The sequence below is a fragment of the Procambarus clarkii genome, chromosome 14, assembly GCF_040958095.1.
Source record: "Procambarus clarkii isolate CNS0578487 chromosome 14, FALCON_Pclarkii_2.0, whole genome shotgun sequence".
NCBI lineage: Eukaryota > Metazoa > Arthropoda > Malacostraca > Decapoda > Cambaridae > Procambarus > Procambarus clarkii.
The window spans coordinates 39,861,390-39,879,225 of NC_091163.1; the positions used below are offsets into that span (position 1 = coordinate 39,861,390).

At 51.1% G+C, this 17,836-nt stretch overlaps 2 protein-coding genes across 2 annotated transcripts in view; one reads left to right on the forward strand and one right to left on the reverse strand.

Annotated features, from left to right (window-relative positions):
- Nucleotides 1-17,836, forward strand: part of LOC123772754 (uncharacterized) — a 54,214-nt gene that overhangs the window by 32,216 nt on the left and 4,162 nt on the right. The gene's annotated exons all lie outside the window — the stretch shown is intronic.
- Nucleotides 3,787-5,529, reverse strand: LOC138364646 (collagen alpha-2(IV) chain-like). Its single transcript, XM_069324619.1, has one exon. The coding sequence runs from the start codon at nucleotides 5,527-5,529 to the stop codon at nucleotides 3,787-3,789; it is 1,743 nt and encodes a 580-aa protein (XP_069180720.1).

Consider the following 17,836-nt stretch of genomic DNA (forward strand, 5'->3'; position numbering starts at 1 on the left):
GCTCCAGGCAGCTCCTGGCAGCTCCTGGCAGCTCCTGGCAGCTCCTGGCAGCTCCTGGCAGCTCCAGGTAGCTCCTGGCAGCTCCTGGCAGCTCCAGGCAGCTCCTGGCAGCTCCAGGCAGCTCCAGCAAGCTCTAGGCATCTCCAGGCAGCTCTTGGCAGCTCCAGGCAGCTCCAGGCAGCTCCAGGCAGCTCCTGGCAGCTTCTGGCAGCTCCAGGCAGCTCCAGGCAGCTCAAGGCAGCTCCAGGACGCTGCAGGCAGCTCCAAGCAGCTCCAGCAAGCTCTAGGCATCTCCAGGCAGCTCCTGGCAGCTCCAGGCAGCTCCAGGCAGCTCCAGACAGCTCCAGGACGCTGAAGGCAGCTGCAGGCAGATCCTGGTAGCTCCAGGCAGCTCCTGGCAGCTCCAGGCTGCTTCAGGTAGCTCATGGTAGCTCCAGGCAGCTCCAGACAGCTCCAGGCAGCTCCAGGCAGCTCCTGGCAGCTCCAGGCACCTCCAGGTAGCTCCTGGCAGCTCCAGGTAGCTCCAGGCAGCTCCTGGCAGCTCCAGGCAGCTCCAGGTAGCTCCAGCAAGCTCTAGGCAGCTCCAGGCAGCTCCTGGCAGCTCCAGGCAGCTCCAGCAAGCTCTAGGCATCTCCAGGCAGCTCTTGGCAGCTCCAGGCAGCTCCAGGCAGCTCCAGGCAGCTCCTGGCAGCTTCTGGCAGCTCCAGGCAGCTCCAGGCAGCTCAAGGCAGCTCCAGGACGCTGCAGGCAGCTCCAAGCAGCTCCAGCAAGCTCTAGGCATCTCCAGGCAGCTCCTGGCAGCTCCAGGCAGCTCCAGGCAGCTCCAGACAGCTCCAGGACGCTGAAGGCAGCTGCAGGCAGATCCTGGTAGCTCCAGGCAGCTCCTGGCAGCTCCAGGCTGCTTCAGGTAGCTCATGGTAGCTCCAGGCAGCTCCAGACAGCTCCAGGCAGCTCCAGGCAGCTCCTGGCAGCTCCAGGCACCTCCAGGTAGCTCCTGGCAGCTCCAGGTAGCTCCAGGCAGCTCCTGGCAGCTCCAGGCAGCTCCAGGTAGCTCCAGCAAGCTCTAGGCAGCTCCAGGCAGCTCCTGGCAGCTCCAGGCAGCTCCAGCAAGCTCTAGGCATCTCCAGGCAGCTCCTGGCAGCTCCAGGCACCTCCAGGTAGCTCCTGGCAGCTCCAGGCAGCTCCTGGCAGCTCCAGGCAGCTCCAGCAAGCTCTAGGCATCTCCAGGCAGCTCTTGGCAGCTCCAGGCAGCTCCAAGCAGCTCCAGGCACCTCCTGGCAGCTCCTGGCAGCTCCAGGCAGCTCCAGGCAGCTCAAGGCAGCTCCAGGACGCTGCAGGCAGCTCCAAGCAGCTCCAGCAAGCTCTAGGCATCTCCAGGCAGCTCCTGGCACCTCCAGGCAGCTCCAGGCAGCTCCAGACAGCTCCAGGACGCTGAAGGCAGCTGCAGGCAGATCCTAGTAGCTCCAGGCAGCTCCTGGCAGCTCCAGGCTGCTTCAGGTAGCTCATGGTAGCTCCAGGCAGCTCCAGACAGCTCCAGGCAGCTCCAGGCAGCTCCTGGCAGCTCCAGGCACTTCCAGGTAGCTCCAGGCAGCTCCTGGCAGCTCCAGGCAGCTCCAGGTAGCTTTTGGCAGCTCCAGGCAGCTCCAGGTAGCTCCAGGCAGCTCCAGGTAGCTTTTGGCAGCTCAGGCAGCTCCAGGTAGCTCCTGGCAGCTCCAGGTAGCTCCTGGCAGCTCCAGGTAGCTCTTGGCAGCTCCAGGCAGCTCTTGGCAGCTCCAGGCAGCTCCAGGTAGCTCCTGGCAGCTCCCGGCAGCTCCTGGCAGCTCCTGGCAGCTCCCGGCAGCTCCTGGCAGCTCCTGGCAGCTCCAGGCAGCTCCTGGCAGCTCCAGGCAGCTCCAGCAAGCTCTAGGCATCTCCAGGCAGCTCCTGGCAGTTCCAGGCAGCTCCAGGTAGCTCCAGCAAGCTCTAGGCAGCTCCAGGCAGCTCCTGGCAGCTCCAGGCAGCTCCAGGTAGCTTTTGGCAGCTCCAGGCAGCTACAGGTAGCTCCAGTCAGCTCCAGGTAGCTTTTGGCAGCTCCAGGCAGCTCCAGGTAGCTCCTGGCAGCTCCAGGCAGCTCTTGGCAGCTCCAGGCAGCTCCAGGCAGCTCCAGGCAGCTCCAGGCAGCTCCAGGCAGCTCCAGGCAGCTCCTGGCAGCTCCTGGCAGCTCCAAGCAGCTCCAGCAAGCTCTAGGCATCTCCAGGCAGCTCCTGGCAGCTCCAGGCAGCTCCAGGCAGCTCCAGACAGCTCCAGGACGCTGAAGGCAGCTGCAGGCAGACCCCTGGTAGCTCCAGGCAGCTCCTGGCAGCTCCAGGCTGCTTCAGGTAGCTCATGGTAGCTCCAGGCGGCTCCAGACAGCTCCAGGCAGCTCCAGGCAGCTCCTGGCAGCTCCTGGCAGCTCCAGGTAGCTCCTGGCAGATCCAGGTAGCTCCAGGCAGCTCCTGGCAGCTCCAGGCAGCTCCTGGCAGCTCCAGGCAGCTCCAGGTAGCTTTTGGCAGCTCCAGGCAGCTACAGGTAGCTCCAGGCAGCTCCAGGTAGCTCTTGGCAGCTCCAGGCAGCTCCAGGTAGCTCCTGGCAGCTCCAGGCAGCTCTTGGCAGCTCCAGGCAGCTCCAGGTAGCTCCAGGCAGCTTCTGGCAGTTCCAGGACGCTGCAGGCAGCTGCAGGAAGATCCTGGTAGCTCCAGGCAGCTCCTGGCAGCTCCAAGCTGCTTCAGGTAGCTCATGGTAGCTCCAGGCAGCTCCAGCAAGCTCCAGGCAGCTCCAGGCAGCTCCTGGAAGCTTTAGGCATCTCCAGGCAGCTCCTGGCAGCTTTAGGCATCTTCAGGCAGCTCCTGGCAGCTCCAGGCAGCTCCAGGCAGCTCCTGGCAGCTCCAGGCAGCTCCAGGCAGCTCCAGGCAGCTCCAGGACGCTGCAGGCAGCTGCAGGCAGATCCTGGTAACTCCAGGCAGCTCCTGGTACCTCCAGGCTGCTTCAGGTAGCTCATGGTAGCTCCAGGCAGCTCCAGCAAGCTCTAGGCATCTCCAGGTAGCTCCTGGCAGCTCCAGGCAGCTCCTGGTAGCTCCAGGCAGCTCCTGGCAGCTCCAGGCAGCTCCAGGCAGCTCCTGGCAGCTCCAGGCAGCTCCAGGCAGCTCCTGGTAGCTCCAGGCAGCTCCTGGCAGTTCCTGGCAGCTCCAGGCAGCTCCAGCCAGCTCCTGGCAGCTCCAGGCAGGTCGTCATAGGGCTTTAATTTTGTAAAGTTCTGTGATCCATTAATCTGTTTGTTTGTGTTCTGTCGAGTAGTGAATGATGGGCCCACCCCCCTTTCTCTCTCTCTCTCTCTCTCTCTCTCTCTCTCTCTCTCTCTCTCTCTCTCTCTCTCTCTCTCTCTCTCTCTCTCTCTCTCTCTCTCTCTCTCTCTCTCTCTCTCTCTCTCTCTCTCTCTCTCTCTCTCTCTCTCTCTCTCTCTCTCTCTCTCTCTCTCTCTCTCTCTCTCTCTCTCTCTCTCTCTCTCTCTCTCTCTCTCTCTCTCTCTCTCTCTCTCTCTCTCTCTCTCTCTCTCTCTCTCTCTCTCTCTCTCTCTCTCTCTCTCTCTCTCTCTCTCTCTCTCTCTCCTCTCTCTCCTCTCTCTCTCTCTCTCTCTCTCTCTCTCTCTCTCTCTCTCTCTCTCTCTCTCTCTCTCTCTCTCTCTCTCTCTCTCTCTCTCTCTCTCTCTCTCTCTCTCGTGAAATGAACACATTCCACGTAAATGTTAAACGATAATTGTACACTTTGGAGTTAGAGAAGGAGGAGAAGGAGAGTGAGGGAGCGATAGAGAGGTTGGGAGGGAGGCACACCTGGCATACCTGGCACACCTGGTACTAGTGGTACACCAGGCACTAGTGGCACACCTGGCACTAGTGGTACACCAGGCACTAGTGGCACACCTGGCACTAGTGGCACACCTGGCACTAGTGGTACACCTGGCACTAGTGGTACACCAGGCACTAGTGGCACACCTGGCACTAGTGGTACACCAGGCACTAGTGGCACACCTGGCACTAGTGGCACACCTGGCACTAGTGGTACACCTGGCACTAGTGGTACACCAGGCACTAGTGGCACACCTGGCACTAGTGGCACACCTGGTACTAGTGGTACACCTGGCACTAGTGGTACACCTGGCACTAGTGGTACACCTGGCACTAGTGGCACACCTGGCACTAGTGGCACACCTGGCACTAGTGGCACACCTGGCACTAGTGGCACACCTGGCACTAGTGGTACACCTGGCACTAGTGGTACACCTGGCACTAGTGGTACACCAGGCACTAGTGGCACACCTGGCACTAGTGGCACACCTGGTACTAGTGGTACACCTGGCACTAGTGGTACACCTGGCACTAGTGGTACACCTGGCACTAGTGGCACACCTGGCACTAGTGGCACACCTGGCACTAGTGGCACACCTGGCACTAGTGGCACACCTGGCACTAGTGGTACACCTGGCACTAGTGGTACACCTGGCACTAGTGGCACACCTGGCACTAGTGGCACACCTGGCACTAGTGGCACACCTGGCACTAGTGGCACACCAGGCACTAGTGGCACACCTGGCACTAGTGACACACCTGGCACTAGTGGTACACCTGGCACTAGTGGTACACCTGGCACTAGTGGCACACCTGGCATACCTGGCACACCTGGTACTAGTGGTACACCAGGCACTAGTGGCACACCTGGCACTAGTGGCACACCAGGCACTAGTGGTACACCTGGCACTAGTGGCACACCTGGCACTAGTGGCACACCAGGCACTAGTGGCACACCTGGCACTAGTGGCACACCTGGCACTAGTGGCACACCTGGCACTAGTGGCACACCTGGCACTAGTGGCACACCTGGCACTAGTGGCACACCTGGCACTAGTGGCACACCTGGCACTAGTGGCACACCTGGCACTAGTGACACACCTGGCACTAGTGGTACACCAGGCACTAGTGGCACACCTGGCACTAGTGGTACACCTGACACTAGTGGCACACCAGGCACTAGTGGCACACCAGGCACTAGTGGCACACCTGGCACTAGTGGCACACCTGGCACTAGTGGCACACCTGGCACTAGTGGCACACCAGGCACTAGTGGCACACCTGGCACTAGTGGTACACCAGGCACTAGTGGCACACCTGGCACTAATGGCACACCAGGCACTAGTGGCACACCTGGCACTAGTGGCACACCAGGCACTAGTGGCACACCTGGCACTAGTGGCACACCTGGCACTAGTGGCACACCAGGCACTAATGGCACACCAGGCACTAGTGGCACACCTGGCACTAGTGGCACACCAGGCACTAGTGGCACACCTGGCACTAGTGGCACACCTGGCACTAGTGGCACACCAGGCACTAATGGCACACCTAGAGCTTTAAGAGACCCGTCTGACCAGACTTGTTTAAGACTCGTGAACTCTTGACATTCAGAGTAGAGCTGTGTACCTGTTGTGGTTGTGGTGGATGGTTGTATGGTTGGTTTCATGGTTACATGGTTGGTTACATGGTTACGTGGATGGTTATATGGTTACATGGTTACGTGGATGGTTGTATGGTTACGTGGATGGTTATATGGTTACATGGTTGGTTATATGGTTACGTGGATGGTTATATGGTTACGTGGATTGGTTATATGGTTACGTGGATGGTTATATGGTTACATGGGTGGTTATATGGTTACATGGTTGGTTATATGGTTACATGGATGGTTATATGGTTACATGGATGGTTATATGGTTACATGGTTGGTTATATGGTTACGTGGATGGTTATATGGTTACGTGGATGGTTATATGGTTACATGGGTGGTTATATGGTTACATGGTTGGTTATATGGTTACTCGGATGGTTATATGGTTACGTGGTTGGTTATATGGTTACATGGATGGTTATATGGTTACGTGGATGGTTATATGGTTACGTGGATGGTTATATGGTTACATGGGTGGTTATATGGTTACATGGATGGTTATATGGTTACATGGATGGTTATATGGTTACGAGGATGGTTATATGGTTACATGGGTGGTTATAAGGTTACATGGATGGTTATATGGTTACATGGATGGTTATATGGTTACATGAGTGGTTACATGGTTACATGGATGGTTATATGGTTACATTGATGGTTACATGGATGGTTATTTGGTTACATGGATGGTTATATGGTTACATGGATGGTTATATGGTTACATGGGTGGTTACATGGATGGTTATTTGGTTACATGGATGGTTACATGGTTACATGGTTGGTTATATGGTTACATGGATGGTTATATGGTTACATTGATGGTTACATGGATGGTTATATGGTTACATGGGTGGTTACATGGTTACATGGATGGTTATTTGGTTACATGGATGGTTACATGGTTACATGGTTGGTTATATGGTTACGTGGATGGTTATATTGTTACATGGATGGTTACATGGTTACATGGATGGTTACATGGTTACATGGTTGGTTATATGGTTACGTGGATGGTTATATGGTTACATGGATGGTTACATGGTTACATGGATGGTTATGTGGTTACATGGGTGGTTATATGGTTACATGGATTGTTATATGGTTACATGGGTAGTTATATGGTTACATGGATGGTTTTATGGTTACATGGATGGTTATATGGTTACATGGATGGTTATATGGTTACGTGGAGGGTTATATGGTTACATGGATGTTTATATGGTTACATGGATGGTTATATGGTTACATGGATGGTTATATGGTTACATGGATGGTTAAATGGTTACATGGATGGTTACATGGTTGGTTAAATGGTTACATGGATGGTTATATGGTTACATGGATGGTTATATAGTTACATGGATGGTTATATGGTTACATGGGTGGTATATGGTTACATGGAATGTTATATGGTTACATGGGTGGTTATATGGTTACATGGATGGTTATATGGTTACATGGATGCTTATATGGTTACATGGATGGTTATATGGTTACATGGATGCTTATATGGTTACATGGATGGTTACATGGTTGGGTATATGGTTACATGGATGGTTATATGGTTACATGGATGGTTATATGGTTACATGGATGGTTATATGGTTACATGTTTGGTTATGTGATCACATGGATGGTTATATGGTTACATTGATGGTTATATGGTTACATGGATGGTTATATGGTTACATGGATGGTTATATGGTTACATGGATGGTTATATGGTTACATGGATGGTTATATGGTTACATGGGTGGTTACATGGTTACATGGATGGTTATCTGGTTACATTGATGGTTATATGGTTACATGGATGGTTACATGGTTACATGGTTGGTTATATGGTTACATGGTTGGTTATATGGTTACATGGATGGTTATATGGTTACATGGTTGGTTATATGGTTACATGGATGGTTATATGGTTACATGGATGGTTACATGGTTACATGGTTGGTTATATGGTTACATGGTTACATGGTTGGTTATATGGTTACATGGTTGGTTATATGGTTACATGGTTGGTTATATGGTTACATGGTTGGTTATATAGTTAGTTATATGGTTACATGGTTAAGTGGATGGTTACATAGTTACATGGATAGTTACATGGTTACATTTTTACATGAATGGTTATATGGTTACATGCATGGTTACATAGTTACATTGATGGTTACATGGTTACATGAATGGTTACATAGTTGGCTACATGAATGGTTATATGGTTGGTTACATGGTTAGTTACATGGTTACATGGATGGTTACATGGATGGTTACATGGTTGGTTACATGGTTACATGTATTGTTACAGGGGTTGCTCCATGGATGGTTATATGGATAGTTACATGGATAGCTGTCCATGTAACTAAACAAAATACAGAGTACAGGACACAGGGTACAGGACACAGCGTACACGACACAGGGTACAGGACACAGGGCTACAGGACACAGGGCTACAGGACACAGGGTACAGTACACAGGGGTACAGGACACAGGGTACAGGACACAGCGTACACGACACAGGGTACAGTACACAGGGGTACAGGACACAGGGTACAGGACACAGCGTACACGACACAGGGTACAGGACACAGGGCTACAGGACACAGGGTACAGGACACAGGGTAACAGGACACTGGGGTACAGGACACAGGGGTACAGGACACAGGGTACAGGACACAGGGCTACAGGACACAGGGTACAGGACACAGGGGTACAGGACACAGGGCTACAGGACACAGGGATACAGGACACAGGGCTACAGGAAACAGGGCTACAGGACACAGGGTACAGGACACAGGGCTACAGGACACAGGGCTACAGGACACAGGGTTACAGGACACAGGGTACAGGACACAGGGCTACAGGTCACAGGGCTACAGGACACAGGGTACAGGACACAGGGCTACAGGACACAGGGTACAGGACACAGGGCTACAGGACACAGGCTACAGGACACAGGGCTACAGGACACAGGGTTACAGGACACAGGGTACAGGACACAGGGCTACAGGACACAGGGTACAGGACACAGGGTACAGGACACAGGGCTACAGGACACAGGGCTACAGGACACAGGGTACAGGACACAGGGCTACAGGACACAGGGTACAGGACACAGGGTACAGGTCACAGGGCTACAGGACACAGGGTACAGGACACAGGGCTACAGGACACAGGGTACAGGACACAGAGCTACAGGACACAGGCTACAGGACACAGGGCTACAGGACACAGGGCTACAGGACACAGGGTACAGGACACAGGGCTACAGGACAAAGGGTACAGGACACAGGGTACAGGACACAGGGCTACAGGACACAGGGTACAGGACACAGGGTACAGGACACAGGATACAGGACACAGGGTACAGGACACAGGGTACAGGACACAGGGCTACAGGACACAGGGTACAGGACACAGGGTACAGGACACAGGGTACAGGACACAGGGCTACAGGACACAGGGTACAGGACACAGGGCTACAGGACACAGGGCTACAGGACACAGGGTACAGGACACAGGGTAGAGGACACAGGGATACAGGACACAGGGATACAGGACACAGGATACAGGACACAGACCAACTCACAGAAGTAAAGCAAGAGGTAAAAGATCTGGGAAGTATGATGTGTGACGACCTGTCATGTAGTGAACATAACCCAGCAAATATGGCGGCGGCGGCGGCGGCGGCGGCGGCCAGGACAATGATAGGATGGATTGTGAGAACGTTCACGTCCAGAGACCTGACAGTAGTGATAATACTATTGACACCACTGGTGTTGTCCCGTCTTGAGTACTGCTCGGTACTCACTTCCTCCATCAGACCGGGAGAGATCTCTGAGTTAGAGGGAATATAGAGAACATGTATGGCACGCATAGACACTATAAAACACCTAAATTATTGGGATCGTCTCAAAGCTCTCAAAATGTTTTTTTCTGGAAAGGAGAGGAGAGAGGTATCAAATAACATATACATGGAAGGTACTGGAGGACCAGGTCCCAAATTTACACAGTAGAATAACACCATACTGGAGCGAGAGACACGGAAGGAAGTGTAGAATAGAACCAGTGAGGAGTATAGATGCCATAGTCACAATCAGTGAACACTGAACACCAGAGGTCCAGTGAGGAGTAGAGGTGCCATAGTCACAATCAGTGAACACTGAACACCAGAGGTCCAGTGAGGAGTAGAGGTGCCATAGTCACAATCAGTGAACACTGAACACCAGAGGTCCAGTGAGGAGTAGAGGTGCCATAGTCACAATCAGTGAACACTGAACACCAGAGGTCCAGTGAGGATAGAGGTGCCATAGTCACAATCAGTGAACACTGAACACCAGAGGTCCAGTGAGGAGTAGAGGTGTCATAGTCACAATCAGTGAACACTGAACACCAGAGGTCCAGTGAGGAGTAGAGGTGCCATAGTCACAATCAGTGAACACTGAACACCAGAGGTCCAGTGAGGAGTAGAGGTGCCATAGTCACAATCAGTGAACACTGAACACCAGAGGTCCAGTGAGGAGTAGAGGTGCCATAGTCACAATCAGTGAACACTGAACACCAGAGGTCCAGTGAGGAGTAGAGGTGCCATAGTCACAATCAGTGAACACTGAACACCAGAGGTCCAGTGAGGAGTAGAGGTGCCATAGTCACAATCAGTGAACACTGAACACCAGAGGTCCAGTGAGGAGTAGAGGTGCCATAGTCACAATCAGTGAACACTGAACACCAGAGGTCCAGTGAAGAGTAGAGGTGCCATAGTCACAATCAGTGAACACTGAACACCAGAGGTCCAGTGAGGAGTAGAGGTGCCATAGTCACAATCAGTGAACACTGAACGCCAGAGGTCCAGTGAGGAGTAGAGGTGCCATAGTCACAATCAGTGAACACTGAACACCAGAGGTCCAGTGAAGAGTAGAGGTGCCATAGTCTCAATCAGTGAACACTGAACACCAGAGGTCCAATGAGGAGTAGAGGTGCCATAGTCACAATCAGTGAACACTGAACACCAGAGGTCCAATGAGGAGTAGAGGTGCCATAGTCACAATCAGTGAACACTGAACACCAGAGGTCCAGTGAGGAGTAGAGGTGCCATAGTCACAATCAATGAACACTGAACACCAGAGGTCCAGTGAGGAGTAGAGGTGCCATAGTCACAATCAGTGAACACTGAACACCAGAGGTCCAGTGAGGAGTAGAGGTGCCATAGTCACAATCAGTGAACACTGAACACCAGAGGTCCAGTGAGGAGTAGAGGTGCCATAGTCACAATCAGTGAACACTGAACACCAGAGGTCCAGTGAAGAGTAGAGGTGCCATAGTCACAATCAGTGAACACTGAACACCAGAGGTCCAGTGAGGAGTAGAGGTGCCATAGTCACAATCAGTGAACACTGAACACCAGAGGTCCAGTGAGGAGTAGAGGTGCCATAGTCACAATCAGTGAACACTGAACACCAGAGGTTCACAGCTGTTCAACACCCTCCCAGCAAGCATTAGAAATATTGCCGGAACAAAGATGGCTGTCTTTAAGAAGCATTTGGACAAGTTCTTACAAGAAGTGCCGGACCAACCAGGCTGTAGTGGACACGTGGGCCTGCGGGCCGCCCCAAGCAACAGCCTGTTGGGCCAAGTTACCACAAGTCAAGCCAGGGAGTAGAAGAGGTCCCATAAGCTCATCCAGGTACATGGATGATAACATGATGATTACAAGAAACTGTAAACAGCTTCCTGCCGGAGAGAAGAAGCTGTGTCCACTCACAACTCCTCTAAGGAAAGGTTCCCTCACAGAGGCGAGGCATGAGTGGTGTTGAGCGGTGGCATCCGGGATGGCAGTCATCTTCCAGGGCTTCCATAATGCATGTGTCAACGTCCAGTGTCTGGCCAGGGATGGGACCGAGACGCAGGTGGTCCGGTGTGATCCAGACCCTTCCTCCACACGTGGAGCCTCACCTCAGGTCCATCATGGCATTACCACACCTGCACTAGTCAGGTGTAGGTGATCACCAACACTGGTAGCCCGTCCTCGTCATCACTGGCAGCCCGTCCTCACCAACACTGGCAGACCGTCCTCACCAACATTGGCAGACCGTCCTCACCAACATTGGCAGACCGTCCTCACCAACACTGGCAGACCGTCCTCACCAACACAGGCAGACCGTCCTCACCAACACTGGCAGACCGTCCTCACCAACACAGGCAGACCGTCCTCACCAACACTGGCAGACCGTCCTCATCAACACACACCGTCCTCATCAACACACACCGTCCTCATCAACACTGGCAGACCGTCCTCACCAACACTGGCAGACCGTCCTCACCAACATAGACCGTCCTCACCAACATTGGCAGACCGTCCTCACCAACACTGGCAGACCGTCCTCACCAACATAGACCGTCCTCACCAACATTGGCAGACCGTCCTCACCAACACTGGCAGACCGTCCTCACCAACACTGGCAGACCGTCCTCACCAACACTGGCAGACCGTCCTCACCAACACTGGCAGACCGTCCTCACCAACACAGACCGTCCCCACCAACACAGACCGTCCTCACCAACACAGACCGTCCTCACCAACACAGACCGTCCTCACCAACACAGACCGTCCTCACCAACACAGACCGTCCTCATCAACACAGACCGTCCTCACCAACACAGACCGTCCTCATCAACACAGACCGTCCTCACCAACACAGACCGTCCTCACCAACACAGACCGTCCTCACCAACACAGACCGTCCTCATCAACACAGACCGTCCTCACCAACACAGACCGTCCTCACCAACACAGACCGTCCTCACCAACACAGACCGTCCTCATCAACACAGACCGTCCTCACCAACACAGACCGTCCTCATCAACACAGACCGTCCTCACCAACACAGACCGTCCTCACCAACACAGACCGTCCTCATCAACACAGACCGTCCTCATCAACACAGACCGTCCTCACCAACACAGACCGTCCTCACCAATACAGACCGTCCTCACCAACACAGACCGTCCTCACCAACACAGACCGTCCTCACCAACACAGACCGTCCTCACCAACACAGACCGTCCTCATCAACACAGACCGTCCTCACCAACACAGACCGTCCTCACCAACACAGACCGTCCTCATCAACACAGACCGTCCTCATCAAGACAGACCGTCCTCATCAACACAGACCGTCCTCACCAACACAGACCGTCCTCATCAACACAGACCGTCCTCATCAACACAGACCGTCCTCATCAACACAGACCGTCGTCATCAACACAGACCGTCCTCACCAACACAGACCGTCCTCACCAACACAGACCGTCCTCATCAACACAGACCGTCCTCATCAACACAGACCGTCCTCATCAACACAGACCGTCCTCACCAACACAGACCGTCCTCACCAACACAGACCGTCCTCATCAACACAGATAGTCCTCATCAACACAGACCGTCCTCATCAACACAGACCGTCCTCATCAACACAAACCGTCCTCATCAACACTGGCAGACCGTCGTCATCAACACAGACCGTCCTCATCAATACAGCCCGTCCTCATCAACACAGACCGTCGTCATCAACACAGACCGTCCTCATCAACACAGACCGTCCTCATCAACACAGACCGTCCTCATCAACACAGACCGTCCTCATCATCAACACAGACCGTCCTCATCAACACAGACCGTCCTCATCAACACAGACCGTCCTCAACAACACAGACCGTCCTCATCAACACTGGCAGCCCGTCATCATCAACACAGACCGTCCTCATCAACACAGACCGTCCTCATCAACACAGACCGTCCTCATCATCAACACAGACCGTCCTCATCAACACAGACCGTCCTCATCAACACAGCCCGTCCTCATCAACACAGACTGTCCTCATCAGCACAGACCGTCCTCATCAATACAGCCCGTCCTCATCAACACAGACCGTCCTCATCAACACAGACCGTCCTCATCAACACAGACCGTCCTCATCAATACAGCCTGTCCTCATCAACACAGACCGTCCTCATCAACACAGACCGTCCTCATCAACACAGACCATCCTCGTCAACACAGACCGCCCTCATCAACACAGACCGTCCTCATCAACACAGCCCGTCCTCATGAACACAGACCGTCCACATCAACACAGATCGTCCTCATCAACACAGACCGTCCTCATCAACACAGACCGTCCTCATCAATACAGCCCTTCCTCATCAACACAGACCGTCCTCATCAACACTGGCAGACCGTCCTCATCATCAACACAGACCGTCCTCATCAACACTGGCAGACCGTCCTCATCAACACAGACCGTCCTCACCAACACAGACCGTCCTCACCAACACAGACCGTCATCATCAACACAAACCGTCATCATCAACACAGACCGTCCTCATCAACACAGACCGTCCTCATCAACACAGACCGTCCTCATCAACACAGACCGTCCTCATCAACACAGACCGTCCTCATCAACACCAGCCCGTCCTCAACAACACCAGACCGTCCTCATCAACACAGACCGTCATCATCAACACAGACCGTCCTCATCAACACAGACCTTCCTCATCAACACTGGCATCCCGTCCTCATCAACACAGACCGTCCTCATCAACACAGACCGTCCTCATCATCAACACAGACCGTCCTCATCATCAACACAGACCGTCCTCATCATCAACACAGACCGTCCTCATCAACACAGACCGTCCTCATCAACACAGACCGTCCTCATCAACACAGACCGTCCTCATCAACACAGACCGTCCTCATCAACACAGACCGTCCTCATCAACACAGACCGTCCTCATCATCAACACAGACCGTCCTCATAGCCTCATAGATGTCAACATAATCTAGGAATATCTACTCTTGAAATTATACTGACTATCAGTATTAATATATACTTTAGAAACTTCTATTTTTGGTTACAATGTTTTTATTTATGAGTTTGTCCACTGACGACCCTGGCTTGAGGACGGCTTTGTCAAGCTCAACAAGCCACGATGTAACACAAACAAGGAACAACAGTGACAAGCTCAACAAGCCACAATGTAACACAAACAAGGAACAACAGTGACAAGCTCAACAAGCCACGATGTAACACAAACAAGGAACAACAGTGACAAGCTCAACAAGCCACAATGTAACACAAACAAGGAACAACAGTGTCAAGCTCAACAAGCCACAATGTAACACAAACAAGGAACAACAGTGACAAGCTCAACAAGCCACAATGTAACACAAACAAGGAACAACAGTGACAAGCTCAACAAGCCACAATGTAACACAAACAAGGAACAACAGTGACAAGCTCAACAAGCCACAATGTAACACAAACAAGGAACAACAGTGACAAGCTCAACAAGCCACAATGTAACACAAACAAGGAACAACAGTGACAAGCTCAACAAGCCACAATGTAACACAAACAAGGAACAACAGTGACAAGCTCAACAAGCCACAATGTAACACAAACAAGGAACAACAGTGACAAGCTCAACAAGCCACAATGTAACACAAACAAGGAACAACAGTGACAAGCTCAACAAGCCACAATGTAACACAAACAAGGAACAACAGTGACAAGCTCAACAAGCCACAATGTAACACAAACAAGGAACAACAGTGACAAGCTCAACAAGCCACGATGTAACACAAACAAGGAACAACAGTGACAAGCTCAACAAGCCACAATGTAACACAAACAAGGAACAACAGTGACAAGCTCAACAAGCCACAATGTAACACAAACAAGGAACAACAGTGACAAGCTCAACAAGCCACAATGTAACACAAACAACAGTGACAAGCTCAACAAGCCACAATGTAACACAAACAAGGAACAACAGTGACAAGCTCAACAAGTCACAATGTAACACAAACAAGGAACAACAGTGACAAGCTCAACAAGCCACAATGTAACACAAACAACAGTGACAAGCTCAACAAGCCACAATGTAACACAAACAAGGAACAACAGTGACAAGCTCAACAAGTCACAATGTAACACAAACAAGGAACAACAGTGACAAGCTCAACAAGCCACGATGTAACACAAACAAGGAACAACAGTGACAAGCTCAACAAGCCACAATGTAACACAAACAAGGAACAACAGTGACAAGCTCAACAAGCCACAATGTAACACAAACAAGGAACAACAGTGACAAGCTCAACAAGCCACAATGTAACACAAACAAGGAACAACAGTGACAAGCTCAACAAGCCACAATGTAACACAAACAAGGAACAACAGTGACAAGCTCAACAAGCCACAATGTAACACAAACAAGGAACAACAGTGACAAGCTCAACAAGCCACAATGTAACACAAACAAGGAACAACAGTGACAAGCTCAACAAGCCACAATGTAACACAAACAAGGAACAACAGTGACAAGCTCAACAAGCCACAATGTAACACAAACAAGGAACAACAGTGACAAGCTCAACAAGCCACAATGTAACACAAACAAGGAACAACAGTGACAAGCTCAACAAGCCACAATGTAACACAAACAAGGAACAACAGTGACAAGCTCAACAAGCCACAATGTAACACAAACAAGGAACAACAGTGACAAGCTCAACAAGCCACGATGTAACACAAACAAGGAACAACAGTGACAAGCTCAACAAGCCACAATGTAACACAAACAAGGAACAACAGTGACAAGCTCAACAAGCCACGATGTAACACAAACAAGGAACAACAGTGACAAGCTCAACAAGCCACAATGTAACACAAACAAGGAACAACAGTGTCAAGCTCAACAAGCCACAATGTAACACAAACAAGGAACAACAGTGACAAGCTCAACAAGCCACAATGTAACACAAACAAGGAACAACAGTGACAAGCTCAACAAGCCACAATGTAACACAAACAAGGAACAACAGTGACAAGCTCAACAAGCCACAATGTAACACAAACAAGGAACAACAGTGACAAGCTCAACAAGCCACAATGTAACACAAACAAGGAACAACAGTGACAAGCTCAACAAGCCACAATGTAACACAAACAAGGAACAACAGTGACAAGCTCAACAAGCCACAATGTAACACAAACAAGGAACAACAGTGACAAGCTCAACAAGCCACAATGTAACACAAACAAGGAACAACAGTGACAAGCTCAACAAGCCACAATGTAACACAAACAAGGAACAACAGTGACAAGCTCAACAAGCCACAATGTAACACAAACAAGGAACAACAGTGACAAGCTCAACAAGCCACGATGTAACACAAACAAGGAACAACAGTGACAAGCTCAACAAGCCACAATGTAACACAAACAAGGAACAACAGTGACAAGCTCAACAAGCCACAATGTAACACAAACAAGGAACAACAGTGACAAGCTCAACAAGCCACAATGTAACACAAACAACAGTGACAAGCTCAACAAGCCACAATGTAACACAAACAAGGAACAACAGTGACAAGCTCAACAAGTCACAATGTAACACAAACAAGGAACAACAGTGACAAGCTCAACAAGCCACAATGTAACACAAACAACAGTGACAAGCTCAACAAGCCACAATGTAACACAAACAAGGAACAACAGTGACAAGCTCAACAAGTCACAATGTAACACAAACAAGGAACAACAGTGACAAGCTCAACAAGCCACGATGTAACACAAACAAGGAACAACAGTGACAAGCTCAACAAGCCACAATGTAACACAAACAAGGAACAACAGTGACAAGCTCAACAAGCCACAATGTAACACAAACAAGGAACAACAGTGACAAGCTCAACAAGCCACAATGTAACACAAACAAGGAACAACAGTGACAAGCTCAACAAGCCACAATGTAACACAAACAAGGAACAACAGTGACAAGCTCAACAAGCCACAATGTAACACAAACAAGGAACAACAGTGACAAGCTCAACAAGCCACAATGTAACACAAACAAGGAACAACAGTGACAAGCTCAACAAGCCACAATGTAACACAAACAAGGAACAACAGTGACAAGCTCAACAAGCCACAATGTAACACAAACAAGGAACAACAGTGACAAGCTCAACAAGCCACAATGTAACACAAACAAGGAACAACAGTGACAAGCTCAACAAGCCACAATGTAACACAAACAAGGAACAACAGTGACAAGCTCAACAAGCCACAATGTAACACAAACAAGGAACAACAGTGACAAGCTCAACAAGCCACAATGTAACACAAACAAGGAACAACAGTGACAAGCTCAACAAGCCACAATGTAACACAAACAAGGAACAACAGTGACAAGCTCAACAAGCCACAATGTAACACAAACAAGGAACAACAGTGACAAGCTCAACA

Bases quoted from the DNA above. Each gene is read 5' to 3' on its own strand.
- LOC138364646 (XM_069324619.1), bottom strand. From the start codon at position 5,529: ATGAAACCAACCATACAACCATCCACCACAACCACAACAGGTACACAG.